At 33.1% G+C, this 19,755-nt stretch overlaps 1 protein-coding gene across 1 annotated transcript; it reads left to right on the top strand.

The window, feature by feature from the left end:
• Window positions 1–1,404: 1,404 nt before the first annotated feature.
• Window positions 1,405–2,916, top strand: LOC143052086 (uncharacterized). The gene is made up of 4 exons (XM_076225051.1): window positions 1,405–1,778; window positions 2,020–2,234; window positions 2,480–2,599; window positions 2,802–2,916. Exons 1-4 carry the CDS (start codon window positions 1,605–1,607, stop codon window positions 2,914–2,916), a joined length of 624 nt encoding a protein of 207 aa, XP_076081166.1. The 5' UTR covers window positions 1,405–1,604.
• Window positions 2,917–19,755: the final 16,839 nt, after the last annotated feature.

The raw sequence follows: 19,755 nt of genomic DNA, 5'->3' as shown, positions 1-19,755 counted from the left end.
ATAAGTTCTAGAGAGGCATTCGAAATTGTTGTCATCCCAAATGTTGTCCTGATTATCGCTTCGAACGCGTCAACGTCCGGAATCATTTGTATAGGGGTTATACGGGGTGTATTTAAGTGTAACAGGAGGGTCGGGTGTCTATGTGTCACCGTTCCCTTGTGAGTACTTATGTGAACCTGGAATCGCCAAAAAAATCCAACACCAACAACCTTTGACCTTAAACCAGTGTAAATGTAATTTATTCCATTTATAACCCAAAATACTGTTAACGACGGATGCCTTTAATATTGGTCTCAATGGCAAATATATACCACAAACTTCTGAGTTAGCAATTCAGGTTTCTCGTTCGTTCCTCTTGGAGATTGTGTTTTGGTAGAGAAGACTCGAGATTTATTAAGTTCAGATACTTTATATAGAAATAACATAAATCAACATGTAACAATTAACAAGTGTAAACGAGATCCAAAATCAATATAATTATATCAAAACGGCAAAGAAAACTATAAACAGTTTTCTTCAATTTTACTTCAATAAATCGATACTTTGTTAACAACAAAAATAGAGCACCAAACAACAAAATATGCAAAAAATAAACTTATTTCTTTCTTTAAATTGAATTTATATAAAAAGAAGTGTAGCTATCTAAATATAAAAGTTGAAATATCGGAACACCCTTTCTACAGGTTGGGGATAACTAGTAAAATTAATAAATTTCCAGATGCCACCAAAAACACGTTGTAGCAGCAAAAGCCACGATCCTGGTAGACAATGCACCCGGTTCTTCAAACTATGTGGAAAACAAGTGCCAAGGCAGTTGGTTGATTTTTTGATTGAAATCGGTGACATTAGGGCTCACTCAACCTACCTTTGCCTGAATTGCAAAGACGATGCCGCTATTAAGTTTGAATGCAGCAAAAACGCAGATCCCTCCTCTGAACCTACATCATGCCTAGGGGAGACATCTGGTGCGTCATATGGAGAACCAGCAGCAAAGAAAAGATCGTTGAAAATGCGGGATTTCACTAACGAAATTGTTGAGGAAATAGATGGTGGTTATTTTAGCATAGGAGATCTACAGAGAATAGCCACGGCAATAGGTAGAAGCCAAAGCAAATGTGTTTACGAAGACTCTATCACAAAGCCATTCCAGGATGCGGACCTACTACAAACATTGAACATGGAAGGTAATATTTTTTTATATCTTATTATATTTGCTAGTTTGCTATGTAATTATTTGATATACATTTATTTTAAAAATATGCTCTAACGAAAACTACTTTAATAATAAACCTTACTGAAATAATGTGTTTTTACAGTGACATGTTTTAATATCTAAACCTGTTGAATACAATGAGTGTGGTACGACATTAAATTGGCATATTAAATGTTAAAACATCAATTCAGAAAAGACACATTTTCCATAAATATTTGTTTTATCTGCAAAATGGTTGTTAACCAGAAACAGTGTTGTTATATCGTTTTTGATTGGCATTGGAGGTCGAGAATTAAACAACATTTCTAACAGACTGCAACTGTTGCTGGTAAGATGCGTAGAACAAATTTACTACTTTCGAAATTTGAACTTTGTTGCACCATTAGCATTTATGAAAAACCTCCTGGCTTATTACCTCACTGGCAGCAAGGCTGTGGTTACCCAGAATGCAGGCTACCCATCATCCAGTTACAGTGGAATCCAGGCTTGGATTAAAACCCATAGCGAGGATCCATTGCAGTGTCCAGATAATGCAGATGTGGTTACTTTTTTAGATAATAATCAGGTATTATATATATGATATCAAACATGCTCCATATTAAAAAAAAATAGTACATCATTTAAAGTGTTTGTTATTTTTGGAAAAGTATTTGATTCTTTTATATATCATAGCTACTTATTTTGATGATAATGTAACATAATGCACTAGAAATGTGCTAGATATAGTGCATAAGCAAAAATAGAGAGACAATATAATACAATGTGCATAACGTTTCAAACTTATAAATACATGTTTCAATAAAAAGGTGCTGCAAAGAAAATGGAGAGTTCAAACAGATTTCAAGTCAACTAGCAGTGTTATTACAACGATAGTTCACATAATCCCGGATAAAACATCTAGTCTCCAACATAAAACTGAGCTTTCTCCAAGACAATGGTTGAATGTGGAAGAAAGAGTTAATGTTAAAGATGCCCTTCTAACAAAAATACAGCAACAGGAAGATTCTTTTTCAAAATATAGGTAAGTCAATTGATGATATGCATAATGAAAATTAATGATAAGACAAACAAATGTACTAGTATATACTTAATCATGTTTTCGTTGATAAATGTATCATACAGATGCCTATAATATTTTACCATTCAATTCTTCAATTCCTTTCATTTATGTATGTCAAAACATGTGTTCAATAATATGCAATAGCATATTTAATAAGCTCAAATATAGTTTTTAATATATTAATGAAAATATATTTTTTCAAACAGAGACCAGTTTATTGCAGCTCAGCTGAACATCATTTGCCAACAACAGACAAGTAGGGATGGTACCATTACTGATGTCGTTACCGATGAGATAATTTCTCCACATACCAAACCACAAGATAGGTAAGAAAGACTTTTGAAAATACATACATATGCTATTGTTATGCGTTTAATTTTCTACATACACGTAAGCTAGAGGTATAGGGGATGGTTAAAATGTCATAACATGTTTAACCCAGCCGTATTTTTGTGCATATCCCAAGTCAACTGAAGGACGCCCCCGAATAGAACAGGATTTGATTAACACATTATTATTGTATTTCAGATACACTTTCATTCCATCTAGACATCCAGATGAGAAGCCTGTGGTGATAATGGGAGATCCAGCATTTGAAAATCCTTGTTCTTATGAGTCTATTGAAAAAGTATATATATACTAAACTATGCTTAATACTTCTGTTTTTAGATATAAAATTTAGTAACAAATAAAATAAAGAACGCACTCAATATTTTTCATGAACAATTGTTTTGCTTTTTGCTGCATTGCAGATTTAATGTATGCATTAAGAATATGTTAAATATTTGTATTTCATGTAAAACAATTTTAATTTGTCTTATTGGTATATTCATTAATCAATCTATTGCAAGTTATCATTGTTTAATCGTAATATTTTATGTTTTCAATCATATACTTGAACAAACAAACATTGGTTCTAATGATGGAAGGAAATCGACCATGGTAGGCTGCGATGGTCTTCCGTATGCACTTGGAAGTAGAATACAAGATTCCCTTTTCAAATGTGTAGAATGTACCAGGGAATTTGTGTGTAGGGAAGAATTTAAAGAACACAGAAAAGAACATAGTCATTGTATGCTTACTCCTTTAGTCGACTGCCGAAAATACAACAATATAGTTCTAATCCCAGGTAAGTTTATTGGTAAATTACTTTATATTAGATTGATACTTTTAATAGCTGACTATGCGGTCTAGGCTTTGTTCATTGTTGAAGGCCGTAAGGTGGCCTAAAGTTGTTGTATCTCATTGTCAATCACACAACATCTATATTTTGTTTTATTATTAAAAGCATTTTGATAAAACATAATCATATAAAAACATTCATGTTTTAGGTCTAGGACATATTGAAATGAATATGGTAAAGGCCATTGTTAAATTGTTGTGGGAACCAGCCTTCATCGATCTTGCAAGAATGCTTGGATTTAACAGGATAAGGGCAAAGCAGTGTTGTCAAAACTGTTCAGGTATGCTTGAAATTCAAGATGAATTTATGAAATGCCAAATAACTTCAAACATGACAAACGACATAATTGTGATTGATTAATAAAGTAATGTAATGAAATCAATTCAATTCAAAAGAGAATTTTTTTTTAAACAAAACTTGTGTAGTTGTTGAAATCTGCATTTTGAATATTTAGCAAAGTTTACATTTATTGTTTAAAGAACACTTCTTCATATAAATGCCAAACAAATTATTTTTCAGATCACCATAAAAATTGGCAGATGGTGCAAATATTTCTCCATGCTATGGGCCAAGAACTTCTCCTTCCTTATGTACAGAAGGTTATCCTAGAGGGTGGCTCTCCTTTTCCTGCCGGTTATTACCACTGGTTGCAGGGTGTACAAAACCCTAATTATAATTTTATGAAAGAGGTTGTTTTCAGCTACTGCCTAGCAATCCATGTATTTAGGGCTGGAGTTCGCCGTAACAATACTGAAGCAATTAATATTGCTAAGACAAAGTTTTCCAGTTTGTTTTCCGGTTTGAACATGCCATTTTACATGGAAATAATAACAAGAGATTCTTTGGTTCGACTGCAATGTCCACCTGATGTAATTGGCTTCCTTGGCGATCATGAATCTTACAGTGTCATTGGTAATGATTCTAAAGGAGAAGGGGGAGACTTTGTACTTGAAGGCAAAAATAGAAAGACAAAAATGTTTATACCTGCAGGTCTACCCGACAATAACAAATGGCTACAGGTGTGCAGAAATGTTGATAAACTTGAAAAGGTAAATAAATGATGCATATAAAATAAATTAGATTAATAGATTAAATGACTGCTTAGTATCAACATTTGTATATACACCTATAGCAATATAAAAAACAAATATGTGAAATTTATTTTCAAAATAAAACTAATAATGAATAAGATGTTGTATGAGTGCCAATGCCTCAACTCTCTATCCAAGACAAAATGCAGTAAAAGTAAGCAACTTTAGGTAATACTACAGCCTTCAACATGGAGCCTTTAACTTATTTGCAGTGTACCATGTTCATTTGCACAATTTTACATCAAACATTTCGTATGTAATGTCATTTCAATAATAATTTACTTCTATTTCAATTTAAAATTAAATCCTTACAGACATTTGTAGAGTGACATTACCCTTTTGACATTTTGCATTTAATCGTTGTGATTATGACGATAACTGTTTTTTCTCCTTTTTTAGACGAAATTAGGATGAACTCCAGTGAGTCCGATGTCATTCCGTACAACAATTTGAATAATTTAAATTTGGCACCAAAACCCGGTCAAAAAAACCAAAAAAGAACTTTCAATTTGATAAGAAATGCAGAACGACAGGCAAAAACTAGGGCCATCAACAGACTAAAACTAGAGGCTCTCAAGAGCCTGTGTCGCTCACCTGTTACTATATTTACTGATGTCGGCCATCTTGGTTGGTAAGCGGGGTCATTAGACACTTTTAAAAAAAAAATAGATACCCTAGAAATGATTGTGGCCAAGTTTGGTTAAATTTGGCCCATAGTTTTAGAAAAGAAGATATTTGTACAAGTTACGAAAATGACGAAAAGTTGTTCAATATTGACTATAAAGGACAATAACTCCTTAAGGGGTTCTCTGACAATTTTGGTCATGTTGACTTATTTGTAGATTTTACTTTAATAAACAATATTGCTGTTCACAGTTTATCTCTATCTATAATAGTATTCAAGATAACCAAAAACTGCAAAATTTCCAATTCAGGGGCAGCAACCTACCAACAGGTTGTAGGATTCGTCTGAAAATTTCAGGGCAGATAGATGTTGACCTGATCAACAATTATACCCCATGTCAGATTTGCTCTAAATGCTTTGGTTTTAAAGATATAAGCCAAAAGATACCTTTTACCTCAGTGTTCTATTTTTAGCCATGGCGGCCATCTTGGTTTGATGGCCAGGTCATCGGACACATTTTTAAGCAGTTAAGCTGCTTTATGCGAGCACCCTAGATTTATGTTCTACCCAATAAATGCTGAAATATGTGCCACTTTTATTATCTGGCTTGCCATCATGTTATTTATAACTAATTGGTCACTTTTTCATACTTTTTATTTTGGAATATAAAAAATATTACCATAAAAAAGGTTAAATGGTCGTCGATTTTCCCAAAAGTTTTGAAGTTGCACATAGGAAGTAGTGCTCGATAGAAATCCTTCTATAGTTAATTAGCCCCTGTGCTGTGGGTTAAGATGTCAAAGAACAATTGTATGAAATATTTGATCGCTGAAAATCTATAAAGATGAGTCGTTTACATTTCCCAGATGTCAAAAGTCGTAGGAATATTGTTTGTCATCGATACGTATTACATACGTCAGTAGTCTATTAATAAGCTGATATAAGTTGGCGGCAATTTCAAATTACATAGAAGACGAAATTTACGTACCTTTTAAATTGGGAGAATTCTGATGATACATAAGTACTTTGTTATTAATCATTTTATTCGTTTTTTGTCTGATTCAGATTATTTAAATCCTCTTTATTCAGTTATCTTTAATGTATGCTCATTTGTTTTCTTGTTAATATTATTCCGATTTCTAGCAAATCACCTTCATGCTTTTCAAATTAAGTTGTTGTTATTGTAGTTTTCTGATTGGTCCATGTCAAGGTCATTTTAAGATTGTTTCGCTTTGGTGTAACACAATGTAACATAATGCTACACGTGCTTTGATTAAGATCGATGTGGTTCAATAAATATTGTGATGTAAACTTTAACAACTGTTTTCTAAAGGACGGCATTATTTAACTTCAAAGTCGCATATTTTGTAAAATATTAAGTCCGAATCTGTGACGGGTATCACACCGTAATTGTTTTTGATTTACAAGGACTTTTCGATTTCCGGTACAGAAAAATACGACTTTTTTGTGCTAATGCGGCGTAAAGCAACCAACAATCAATCAATTGGATTAGGAATTTCAAAAACGCTTTTATCTCACCTTCCTTTTGTATGTGTACTGTTAATGGCTTGACATGAAGATAATCTATTTGCGATGCGTTGTGTGATGTTTCAGCTTAGCAGGAAAACCGGAATTTTAAAGAGTTCCATTAAATATCGCTGCCCATAAAATTGCGGGAAATTCAAAATTGCCTACTTTAATCTGACCATTTGACCATTCTATTAGATTTATTTAAAAAAAAAGAAACGCTTACACTACTTTTTTTTCAAACTATTCTTTGATATAAACACATAATTTATTTTGTGTTTCCTTCTCCTTAAAACTTTCTTTATATAATTCTGTACTTAAGGATGTGCCCTACTCTGTTTCAATTTTATTTACTTTTCAAAATTATGAATTGAAAGTATATTATTAAAGGAACAACACAGTTGAATTAAAGAAAGGGTTCGTATACTTTTTGAGAATGAGAATAAAAATAGGTCAGAGACAACTACCAGACCAAAGAGCAGAAAACAGATGAAAGCCACCAATGGGGCGACAATACAAAGAAAAATCCTGTTTAGCTGACCATTTAACAAACATGTATACTAGTTTAATGATAATGGACGTCATTCTTATTTCAGAAATATACCCCCCCCCCCCGCCCCCCCAAAAAAACAACAATAATTGAAAAATCATAATTGAAAAATTGAAATGAGTGCCAAAGATTTTTTTTGAACATGTGTGTACATTTTAAGGCAAAAAGGTTGTACATTGGAAAAGAAATTTACATTGTCGCATCTGTCTTATAAATATTTTACTACACGGGCAGTTGTGGTATCAACAATTGTCCTTGGTCCATGCAATGAATTAATGGCGGAGATAAGTTTGCAAGTTTCACAACTGGACACAAGAGGTTGTCACTATGAATCACTAAAAAGCACTTGGACTCCTCATCTTGTTGAATGAACCCAATCCATTTAAGCCAAGCCAGCTCTTTGTTGTTGTTCGAAAAAAAAAACCTCAATGCTGCCAACACAATTGTCGAATAGCACCATAGAACACTTCTCCCTTTGGTCCGCCTTCTCTATTGACGTGTCTTTGTACAATCCCTTTTTGGTAGTGGCATGCTGGTAAATTGTAATGTGCGGTTTAACATTGTCTGTTTGATAAAACTCCTTTAGGTGCACCATCTCTTCAAATCCCTTTTACTGGCTAGTTTCGTCCTGCTGAAAGTTGTTTGAGAACTTCTTATGCCTCTACCTTAATGGAGTGGGAAAAGCCAGCACTGTCCAGCAACGTAATTAACCACTGTACCTGGAAAAAAGCAATACAGGATGTTAATTGGCAATTCTATGAAAAGTATTTTTGTAATAATGGCACACATGAACTGATAGCTAGTGACAAAAACAAATTTGCCCTGAAAATTAAAAACATCAATCTTAAACTCTTATTCTTGAATTAAATCTTCTTTTTCACCATTGTTATCATTTTTCTGTCCAATATACATAAACTGGGCTCATATCAATTGGAAAACTTTAATTTTGGAACTTTTCAACTTAAAATTCAATAGGGGCTGTTGCTCTGTGTTTGTGATACATACTAGTACATGTAGTAGCTAACATCAATGACCATTGAGGGAAATAAAAGGGGGTGTTAAAGGGATCTTAATTCCAAAATTTTGGGCATAAAACATATAATCCTGAGGTCCATGATTTAGAGAAATTCAAATTTAGACATCCCGAAATTTGAAAAAAGATTTCCCAAATCTAGAAAGGATCAACACCGAAATGCTGAGCTTAAAAACACCTGATCCGGGAGTCCCACTAAAGGTCCAACATCCCCTCTTATATTGATATAATATAACATAATTACCTCAACTTTCTATATAGTTGACAGCTCTGGATACTGGTTATTGGACACTGCCTCTGTTAGGGTATGGTTGTAGCGCTCGTAGGGGAACATCCAAAAATTACGTGGTGGTCCATACAATCTGATGTACTGTGGCAGGTGATGAAATAAGCGGAAGTAAAATGTCTGAAATAAAATATAGATTCATCATGTATTATGAACAATGAACATATTTAAATTCAAGAATCTTTCTTATAAATTATTTCACTTGAAGGCATACCACTTTAGAAGAACTGAGTAAATACATTTTTCTGTAAAAAGTAAAATTACAAAAATATTGACCTCAGAGGAAAATCTAATCGAAAAGTTCATAATCGTAATAAACATTTTCACTTGTTTAGAGGGTAGCAGAAATAGATTTTATTTTTCAATTTTTAATTTTTAAAGTTTTTCGTTTATTTTTTATATAAATATGACCGTTAGTTTGTTTGTTTGAATTGTTTTACTTTGTCATTTTAGGGGCCTCTTATAACTGACTATGCGGTATGGGCTTTGCTTATTGTTGAAGGCCGTACAGTGACTTATAGTTGTTAATTTCTGTGTCATTTTAGTCTCTTGTGGACGGTTGTCTCATTGTCAATCATAGCACATCTTCTTTTTTTTTGTATTTGTTAGTTTCATTTAAGTAATTACCAATTATAAGTGTGGCATTTGGTTCCACCTACAATCTTCTGGAAGAGGGTTGCTGGTATGATACCAAAGTTAACAGGAAATTTGATATCAAAAAGTCGTCGGTCTGCTTCTTTCTTTTCCTCTGCAGTAAGCACACAAGGGGCTTGTGGAAGCTAAGTTTTCGGATACCTTTATGAAACAGAAAGACCTCAATTAAGATTTGTATGGTACTGAATAGTATTACATATATTTATAATAATCCATGTTTCAAATTTAATTTAATTGCCAGTTAATTGTCGATTGAAACATACACTATCACTGTACAGCCCTCAACAATGTCATTATAAACTTAAACAATTTTGTCTGCTTCTATAGATATTCTATACATAACATTAAAGGTACAAACTTGTATACACTGGAAGTGTGCATCGCACAAAAATATCTTGTGTAATTCTCTGGCAACATTTTTCAAAATTACAACACTTGTACATATGTTGAAAGCAAATCAATTATAAAAGGACTAAAAGTATTGTCAGAGATACAAATATATAAAATACTTACTTGGTCTGCAAAAAGCTACTCTCTTCTGCATTCCTTTTTCTCTTCTGTCCTAAGGTCTTTTTCTGAAGATACAAAATATGCAAATAAGCTTAAGAAAGGGGAAGAACAAGATTTTTTTATTCATTTATAGACATATAAACATTGAATTCTGCCAATAATGACAAAGAAAATAGGTCAACCAGAGACTGACCATTAGTATAGAATGATACAACTAATTTATATCAATCTTGGAACATCAAATGATATTTGAGATAGTAATGGGGGTACCTGCATGACGAATAACAGTGCAAATTATTGCCAAATGAGATTCAGTTAGTTTTGGTGCATAGTGATAAAATGTACCTTTTCTTTTAGACAATAAGAAAATCAACTGATTTTGACGAATAACCTTAGATTTTCCAAAAATGACGAAAACGATAATTATTGGAAACCTCTGACAAATCGTGAAAAGGATCTTTTGAAGAATCATGGTGCAATTTTAATTAATTTGACGCCAACGGTTAACGAAAATGACCATTTGACGCCCAACGATAAAGGACATTACTACCCTCATACAATAAACATATTGATTATAAGATTTGAATATAAACCTAGCACTTAGGCTTTACAAATTGATAAGCCAGCCATTTTCTTTGCGTGACCATTATTTTTGCTTGAAAATTTTGAGATTCCATGTCATTTTAAGTTAACATCTCAATTTAATCATTGAACAGCTCAAAGATTTGCAGAAGGATTCTGGTCTGGAATTGCCCTTGATTTTCACAAAATATGGCATTACTGCTGAATGTCTTGTTGATAGAAATATAATGCCGATTGAGCATCCACTTTCATTGTCTGTGCAACATGTCCTCTTTTTGAGGAGATTATTGCATTACAAGTACCTGCCATGGACACATGCAGAATACTGGGTGAATACCCTTTTACACACATCTGTTTCCGTCAAATCCATTCGTCTCCAATGGAACAACATTCACTAGAAGTTCCATCATTATAAAACAAGTGGTTCACCAGGTGCTGGTGATGATCTGTCCACTTTTATGAGTGGCCAGTATCATCACCCAACTGCTAATGGTAAATCAACAAAACCGAATTTGAAAACAGTTGTAACTTCTCAACAGCAGAAAATGAGAAAAGTGAGAGTAGAGCTTGTGCAAACGTATGCCTCCCTAATAAACGCTACTGATGAAGTGGAGCAGCTGACATTGAACAATGCAACCTTAGAGGGCCAGATGGGAGACTATCAGAAACTGAAAAATGAAATTAGATGCTATTAATGATTTAAAGAGAGAAATTGCCTCTTTAAATCCAAGAAATGTCAACAAAAGGTTTAAAAGGTGTAAAAAGCAAATTCAAATTTACAAAATCAGGTTAAAGCTCAAGGTGAAATTTTGAATGACAGAATTACAATGATGTTAAATGAAAAATAATGAGCTAGAAAAGGAGTTGGGAGATTTAAGGGGTAAAATTTGTCATTCAAAAACAAAATACACACAAGCATTGAAAATGAAAAGCTATTTTAAAGGTAAGTATAAGTCAGTGAATAAAAAAGCAGAGGAGTCAAAAACTGACAGTAAAAAACATGAAAAAGAAATATTTTACAGAAGCAGGTTGAAAGTTTACAAGCAATGGCAGATGATAGTAAAATAGAAAATTAGAAATGTTTAGTGGTGGGAGGTACAAAAATGAAATTAGGCAAGTTTATATGGATCTAGTGGGCAATGGTGTAGCCATTGAAAGGTGTGAAAAAATACGAAATCCTTGGGCAAAAAATCGTGCAGAGACATATTGCTGCGCTAATATGGTCAGATCATCCTGGATTTTTAGGTCATAACCCTGGAATTAAGGTAATTTCAATCAATGGAACTAACCTTCTGAATGCAGAGTGAACCACCATAAGAAGGAATAAATTAGTTGAGTGTGATTCTTTTTTTCAAATAAATTTGTACAATTTAACATTGATTGATTGATTGTTGGTTGCTTTACGCCGCATTAGCACAAAAAGGCTATATCGCGGCGAGAGCTAATTCGAATATTTTAACATTAAAGCATATTTTTAAAATAAGACAAAAAGTCCTTCAATATACTAAAATTCTAGACTAAAGCAAATTGATTATTTACAAATAAAAATCAATATGAGTAAAATAACGTGATAAAAATTAAAAACGACTTAAATATAATAACATTTTTATATTCTATAATAAATTCCAATTTCTTTAAAAAATGCAACAATATTTGTAAATGGAACATTATTAAATACATCATACATATTATTGACATTGAAATGCTTCTTACGAATATCAGCAAAGTCAATACAATTAATTAAAACATGTTTAATAGTATACTTGCAGTTGCAAGGTACACATTGTGGTTCATCTTAATTTTTTAAAAGATACTCGTGTGTTATTCTAGTATGACCAATACGACATCTGGAAATAATAACTGATCTTTTCTGCACATAAAATTATTAAAAGGTTTACCTATATTAGGTTTAATTTCATGTAATTTATTATCATCTTTTTTACTCCATTCATTTTTTAAAATATTAAAAACATATTCTCTAATATTAGATTTAAAATCAGTATATGGTATATCACAGTTAGATAAAGGGTCACCCAGGGCATGCTTTGCCTCAAGGTCTACAGCTGTGTTTCCAAGGATTCCAATATGACTCGGAACCCATGGAAATATTATTTCTTTCAGAAGAATTTTTAAATTCCTCATTACATATAAAATTTTGAGAATTGTTGGTTTTTTAATTTTAGTATTTTGTATAGCTTGTAAGCATGAAAGTGAATCAGAACATATAATAAATTTGGATTTATCTGAAGAAGCAATAAATTTCAAAGCCAAAATTATTGCTTCTGCTTCAGCAGTAAAGATGGATGCATCAGATGGCAAACGGAGAGTTGCAGCTCTGTCCCTGAAGACAGCAGCAGATGCAACTCTGTCGCCATCTTTTGATCCATCAGTATAGACAGTTGAAAAATCTGGATAATTGGCTTTAATTTCAGCATAGTGTTGCTGAATTAAAAGAGGATTTGTTATATTTTTATTGTGTTCACGGAGATCAAATATCATTTTTGGTTTGGGAAGTTCCCATGGAGGACATTTGCAAGTTTTAACTTGAGCAACAGACTTTAAATCAAAAGAAGCTAAATGTGGTTTTAAACGTATACCTAACGGAGGAATTTTATTTTCATGTTTTGCAAAAATATCTTCATAAATCAGATTAAAAACACAGCTGTAGGCAGGATTATCTGAATAGGCTACAATTTAACAAAAGGCACTTTAAAAATGTTGCAACAAGAATCATCAATAGAGATTTACTTCAGATTGAGTTTCATATTTGTGGGATATCAATTTAAAAAATTTCATTGGTGAAACAAATAAAAAATTCAATGAACAATTGATAACTTTTCTTAAATTTAAAGAAACAGGGGCCTATATTTTTAATTATTGATGTAAACTTATAATCGTTATCGTTTTATTTAAAGTGGGTCTCATTGTGGTCTGGGCGTGACGCGGGATTGCCGATTTATACAAAAAAATTTAATAACAGAACTACTTGTGTTTATTGTGTTTAAAATAAAAAAGGCATCGAAATGAGACTTGTAATCTATTAATGACCCCTTGCCGTCAAACGTAGCGGGCTTTATAATATTTTTTTTCTTTTATGGATAGAATTGTCTCCCCTATAGTCTGAATAAGTTCTCATCTCTTGCGTTAATTTTAGCGAAGCTGGGATATGTTTATCTGTTATTACAGCCTGTGGCATTAATTTTGATTTAGCCCCCAAATGTGTGTACTTTGGAGTATGTTGCTGCCTGTACCAAAGTCGGGATCCGGAATTCTAGCAGAAGCAATTCAAGATTCAGATTGTCTTGGACGTGTTGCTTGACTATTAGGAGTTTATTGAGCAAAGTCTGGGGCATTTTCAAAACTCCTAAATCTTAACCACTTTATTTCCTTGTTTAATTTATCGAACTCCCTGGTCAAATTTCTTGTTTCGTCACTGTAAGGGTCATACAACATTTTAACTTCTCTGTATGTTCGGGACATATTTTGAAAAATAAATCAAGCAAGTGCTACAAAACTATTTTATTAAACAACTTAAATAATCAATGTATTTACAAAACAATGTGTTGCTTCTTGCAAGGACAAATGAGAAATAATGACAATAAAACAATGTGAATATTTGTATATAATACTGAAGTTTCTCAGATCCCATCGCTGCCACCAATTTTGTAACGTGTTTGGCATATGAACTATATGTGTGTATCCGTTTTCATAGAATCTGAGATACTCCAATATCGATCTTTTAATTAAAATAAAAAACCTAACTTCGACTTGGAGGCTTTTCTTAAAAAACTACCAGACCAACTTTGAAACTTCGAAACTTGATAAAGAAATAACACTTTTTACACAAATGACTGTGTATCAAAAAGTAGTCTGAAAACTATAACTTCAATCTATCTTTGATCCTTTTACTGCATCCGAGGTCCCAACTGATTTGAAAAACAATTATATTAAACTTAAGAACAAGCTTCAAAAATCCTAGGTTCCTGAAACACCTAGTCCCTAGTCCTGAAAAGACTAGTCTCTGAAGCACCTAGTTTTGAAGCACCTAGTCTCCGGAGCACCTAAGTCACCAGATTATTACAAGCTATCTGTTCGAGGGACTGCGACCATTCCCGAGGGAAATAACAGTTTCGGAACAACCCGGTAGCTTGGAATAATTGTAATACTTAGTCTCCTAAGCACCAAAGTCACCAGACTATTGCAAACCACCTTTTCAAGGGACTGACCATTCCCGAGGGAAATTACAGTATCGGAACAACCCGGTAAGTTTCAACAATCGTAAAGACTTTAAAAACCGCTTGCTTCAAAACTACAAAGCTTTCAACTCAACTAGGTTTACAAACTTATTTTCCAGCTTCAAATTCTACTTCTTTAATTAAGAATTGAATGCTCTTTTTTGTAAATTTATTGGGGTGTAAAAGCGTTGACCGAAGTACATTTTGTATGAAGCGCGGAAGCGCTTCATACTTAAAATGTGGGCACGGTCAACGCTTTTACAACCCTATAAAATTACAAAAAAAAGCATTCAATACTTATAATTACATTTTTACCTATAGGATCATGAAAACACGCCTTTTATCAAGTTTTTTATTTTATTTACCTGTGCACTTTATTGTGGGACCTCGTGTCATCATGAATGAGAAGTTTTATTGAGTGATACAACTGCTTAATTAGCCAATCAGAATAACGTATTGTAATGAAACATACATCTAATGTAATTATTTTCGGGTATTCCTTTTATATGCGATTATTTTTCATTGACAGCCAAATAATAAATGACAAACTTACACAATGAATCGGTGTCTTTATATACGAAGAGCGCGTACCTCGAAGAGAGCACCCGAGCAACAATTAACGCGTCCTTTAACAACCATGGATAAAAGAATGATTTTATATGTGTTTATCGTTAACGCATTGTTCAACCGGGTAATTTATTATAGATTGCAATTCAACGATAAAAATGTCAAATATTGTTTTATGCCTAAACTGCATTTTTGTCACACTGAGAAACTTTTAATGTCATTTATTTTATTTCGAGTTTTGTTTAATTATTATACCAAGGATTAAGTAAAGAAATGTATTAAATTCGAACAAGCATGACGAGGGAGAATTTAACTGATGATAAAGGTACGAAATATTATACAATTGCATACAATGAGTGCGAAAAAAAAAACCATCTATGGGGTGGATCGTAAAGAAAACGCGTATGTATGCACGTCCAGATGTTCATTGCCAAGTGAAAAAGCTTAGATCTTCACCTTAGTAAGCGGATAAATGGTCTGCCTTTTTTCAGCAGACGATGGTAAACCCCAGGTCATATTGCTGGTATGCAGCCCTGCCTATAATAAAAACGTGCAGATCTTTCATAAATCTACACAAACCACTGCATGAAGGCCACAGTTTTAAGTAGAAAAGGAGTAGATCTATTAAAAATTATGTCAGTTACTGGTTATCGAAATTAGAGTCTTGAGAGCTACATAAATGAGCCAACAGATAATGAAAGATGAACACTATCTTCAGCTTTACAAGCAGGAACTATCCCTTCAGCTTCAAATGTTACAACACTCACCTCAAATTCTGTATGTTACTCTTCAGACACAGTTCGGGATATTCAGGTCATAATTTCAAAGGAGCAGATGTCTAATTCCGCACTCAATATTATGAAAAATGGCTCAATAACTGGCGGTTCTTTCACATTTAACATTGTACAGAAAGATGAAAAACATCGACTATTATGCGTTATATTAGTTTCAACTTGCTAATTGCTTTTTAAAAACAAATATTACAAAAACAGAACACATATTATATAAAATAAGTTTTTATTTGAAAAAAATTTTTCACGTTGCTTTAATCCCCTTTATTTGGAGGTGGCGTATTTGACTATATTTATTAAATAGTTTTTATAAAAATGTATGATCATTACTTATGTTTTTTACTGAATAGGGGCAAATCATTCAGAAAAGCATTAGATCACCCGAAGGAGCTTCCAGGATTTTTTCCAGGAGTACCAAGATTAGGACTGTGTGCCACTGTTACAAAACAGGAAGAGAAGAGAAGACAGTAACAAGTTTCATAGGCATGAACAATCATAAAGTAATTCGAGAAAGTCCTGAAAGGGAAAATATTTACTAAGTGATCAAACTTAAAGAGGCATCCCTTGGTATCAATGAGGCCTATTAAAAAATACATAAGCCAATTTGGGACTATCTGTAATAAAATGGGGAGATCTTTCCAGTAACCTTGTTATTCATGCCATTACAATCAATCGATAATGTAGCTACCGTCTGTAAACACCCTTTCAACGGACCTACACTTGAATCGTGTGAATATGGTATTCTCTGCAGTGGTCAAGACGAAAGTGTCAGAAATTATGCAATTAAAGAGTTGTATTGTGGAAGCCCAAGCATAAAACTTGTGTTTTGCACATCAGTTGTTGGTATGGAGTTTAATCATCCATGCACGTCCACCAAGATTACTGTCTGAATATGTGCAAGATATTGGGCGTGCTGCTCGTTCAGGGCTTGCAGCGATAGCTGTCGTTTATTACAGCAATAGGGATGCGAATGTAGTGGATATAAAGACTGCTTTTGTAGGGAAAGGGTTGTAATCGAGAATACCTACTACGGCAGTATGGCTTTGAAAAATTACAACTGTAAACCAATATGTTCATGTATTGAATGTGAGATGTTGATAATAGAATAGTAAATAGGCAATAACCCTACCAACCTCAACACCAATCCAAATCCTTATTTCAAAATATTTAATAAAATTATAATACACTTTTTCTGTATACCAATTTTATTTATTTTTTTCAGCGATACACAAAATAAACTATCCAGACGCTTAACCTTCTAAGCCTTTCAAATAAAATTGAGAATCGAAATGGGGAATGTGACAAAGAGACAACAACCCGACAATAGAACAGACAACAACAGAAGGTCACCAATAGGTCTTCAATGCATAAAGAAATGCCCCCACCCAACGGCGTCCTTCAGCTGGCCCCTAAACAAATATATATACTAGTTCAGTGATAATGAACGCCATACCAAGTATTTATATCCAACACTTAAACATAATATTAGGAGACAATGTATGAAAAGACTTTACAATTTTTCAAAATTTCATTAACTTTTTTAAATATCCAAAAATTAAGACAAAAGTTCATTTTTGAAGATATTTATTTTTTAACCATTCAGTGCACAGGTTTAAAAGCTAACAATCTATTAACGTATACAAGACAAATTAGTTTGAGAGAAATAAAATTCCAATGATCAAGATTTTTGTTTTCATATCATTACAATTAAGAATGGAAATGGCAAATGTGTCAAAGAGACAACAACCCGACCATAGAACTGACAACAGCAGAAGGTCACCATAATAAGGGACTTTCCTATTTGATTTTCCTCTGTGTTTAGTATTTTTGTGATTTTACTTTTTATGTATTCAATGCAGCGAGAAATTCCCGCACCCGGAGGCGTCCTTTATCTGTTTCTTTGGCTTTGTTAAGAAACCAATGCTCTAAATCCAATAAAATTTGTTTGCACATGCATATATTGACTACTGCAGAATAATTAATTTATCAAATTGGCATGCATTTAATATATTCGTGATCTAAAACACTTCCCAACTCTTAAATGATGCACATGTTGTTGTTATTTCATTTATCATGCATGTGATGTGTTACACTTCGAAATAGACACATTTGACCTAAATACGACAACCGAACATACTGACTGTTGGAAACTCCTCCCTCTGAAAAATCATAGTTAAGTATGTGTCTTTTGGTTTGTTTTTAAACTCATGGTCAAATTAATAACAAAAATACTAAATTACAAAAGGAATGCAGCACTTTTAAAATACACAAGGGGAATCAATAAACAATGTTTGCATCTGTCTCTGTAGTACTTGTATCTTCCATAATCTTTTCAAAGTTCTAATCTTGTGTCCGACCTTAATTAGATTGCAATATCCAATTAGTTCGCCACTATGCTTATCGTACACTAAGTCAGATTTTACTTTGATTTCGTCGAAAAGAAGTCCTACATGATTCTTCCACGGATCAACTTTACTTCACATTTCTTTTTTCGAAGCCTCATTTTTCAATTCTTTCACTAAATCTGGCAAAAATGCATTGTCACTTTTAGTATATTGCGAATAATCGAACAATGTCCTTGAACTCGGAAGAGTGATGAAGCCAGAATCTCTTAAAGCCTAGTATGTTGCTCTTGATTTGTGATGCAAGAATAGACACCATACCCTTCAATGACTTTACATTACTGCTTATTTGTTGTTCTGCCCAGAAAAGGCGATGAAAGGAATTTGCATTAGAAAAAGGCTTGCATTATTTCAGTTGTACTTGCTGCCATTGTATCTTTCATTTTAAGTGTCTAACACAAGTCTTAATTAACACCCCTTCTAATAACCTCAAATTAAAACTGCGCTGTGTTTTGTCAATTTCACTCGGTTGTTTCTAGGGTGATGTACAGAAGCAGTAAGCCAATTTATATTATGATATAATGAATACCTGTTTTCATTTTTCCGCCATTAATGAATATATAATGAGGTCCTTACGGGGGTAAGTTTTGAATCCAACTGGATAATCATAAGTGTTCGAAGAGTTTCCTATGAAATCAAAGGGTTATAAGAGATGTCTATGTAATCAAATATGTTGATACACCAGTGAAACTTCAAATGGAAATTTATTGACAAGTATTTTTTTGTACAAAGCCAACAGCAAGGTAACATGCCAGCCTTTTAATAATTTATTGGAGAGAGAAAATATATCATTAACATAACCCCTGAACAAGCAGCTGATCGTGCAAAAACTCATTACATGATGTAAACAACACTAGTAGCATTGTTGTATCCATTAGTAAAGAAGAAAGATGACATTCAGAGCTACTTCATGATTCTAAGCTTCAAAGATACAATTTCAGAAAAAGATATTTATAGAAATAACAGTAATCTGAAGTTTTGTATACCTTTCTTCTTCAGCCATTCAAATTTATGTAAGTACATGATCGAATGTTTCGGATTTCAAACTTTTGTATCTGGGCATCACTAGTAGATCTTGTGTGGATAAAATGCACTTCAGGCGTATTAAAATTTTCAACTTGTTGCCTTTTGTTGGCTGTTGTTCGTGTGTTTCTTTGTCAATTGTATTCTCCAATTTATTTATATTGTAGTCCTGTGGTGTTGAGTTTTCATTTTAATGTTATATTGCACATGGCTATAAAAGGGGAGGTTTGGCATGCCACAAAACCAGGTTCAACCCGCCATTTTTTCCTTTCAAAATGTCCTGTACCAAGTCAGGAATATGGCCATTGTTATATTATAGTTCGTTTCTGTGTGTGTTACATTTTAACGTTGCGTCGTTTGTTTTCTCTTATTTTTGAGTGTAAATTCACATTGCGATAAGACGTGTCACGGTACTTGTCTATC

This window comes from Mytilus galloprovincialis, chromosome 11 (assembly GCF_965363235.1).
Source record: "Mytilus galloprovincialis chromosome 11, xbMytGall1.hap1.1, whole genome shotgun sequence".
NCBI lineage: Eukaryota > Metazoa > Mollusca > Bivalvia > Mytilida > Mytilidae > Mytilus > Mytilus galloprovincialis.
Note: the sequence above shows the minus strand (reverse complement) of the source record. Positions and strands in the feature narration are given on the sequence as shown.

Coding starts and splice junctions, on each gene's coding strand:
- LOC143052086 (XM_076225051.1), top strand. CDS start 1,605: ATGAAAAACCTCCTGGCTTATTACCTCACTGGCAGCAAGGCTGTGGTT. Junction 1,779..2,019: donor CTTTTTTAGATAATAATCAG/GTATTATATATA, acceptor TTCAATAAAAAG/GTGCTGCAAAGAAAATGGAG. Junction 2,235..2,479: donor GATTCTTTTTCAAAATATAG/GTAAGTCAATTG, acceptor TTTTTCAAACAG/AGACCAGTTTATTGCAGCTC.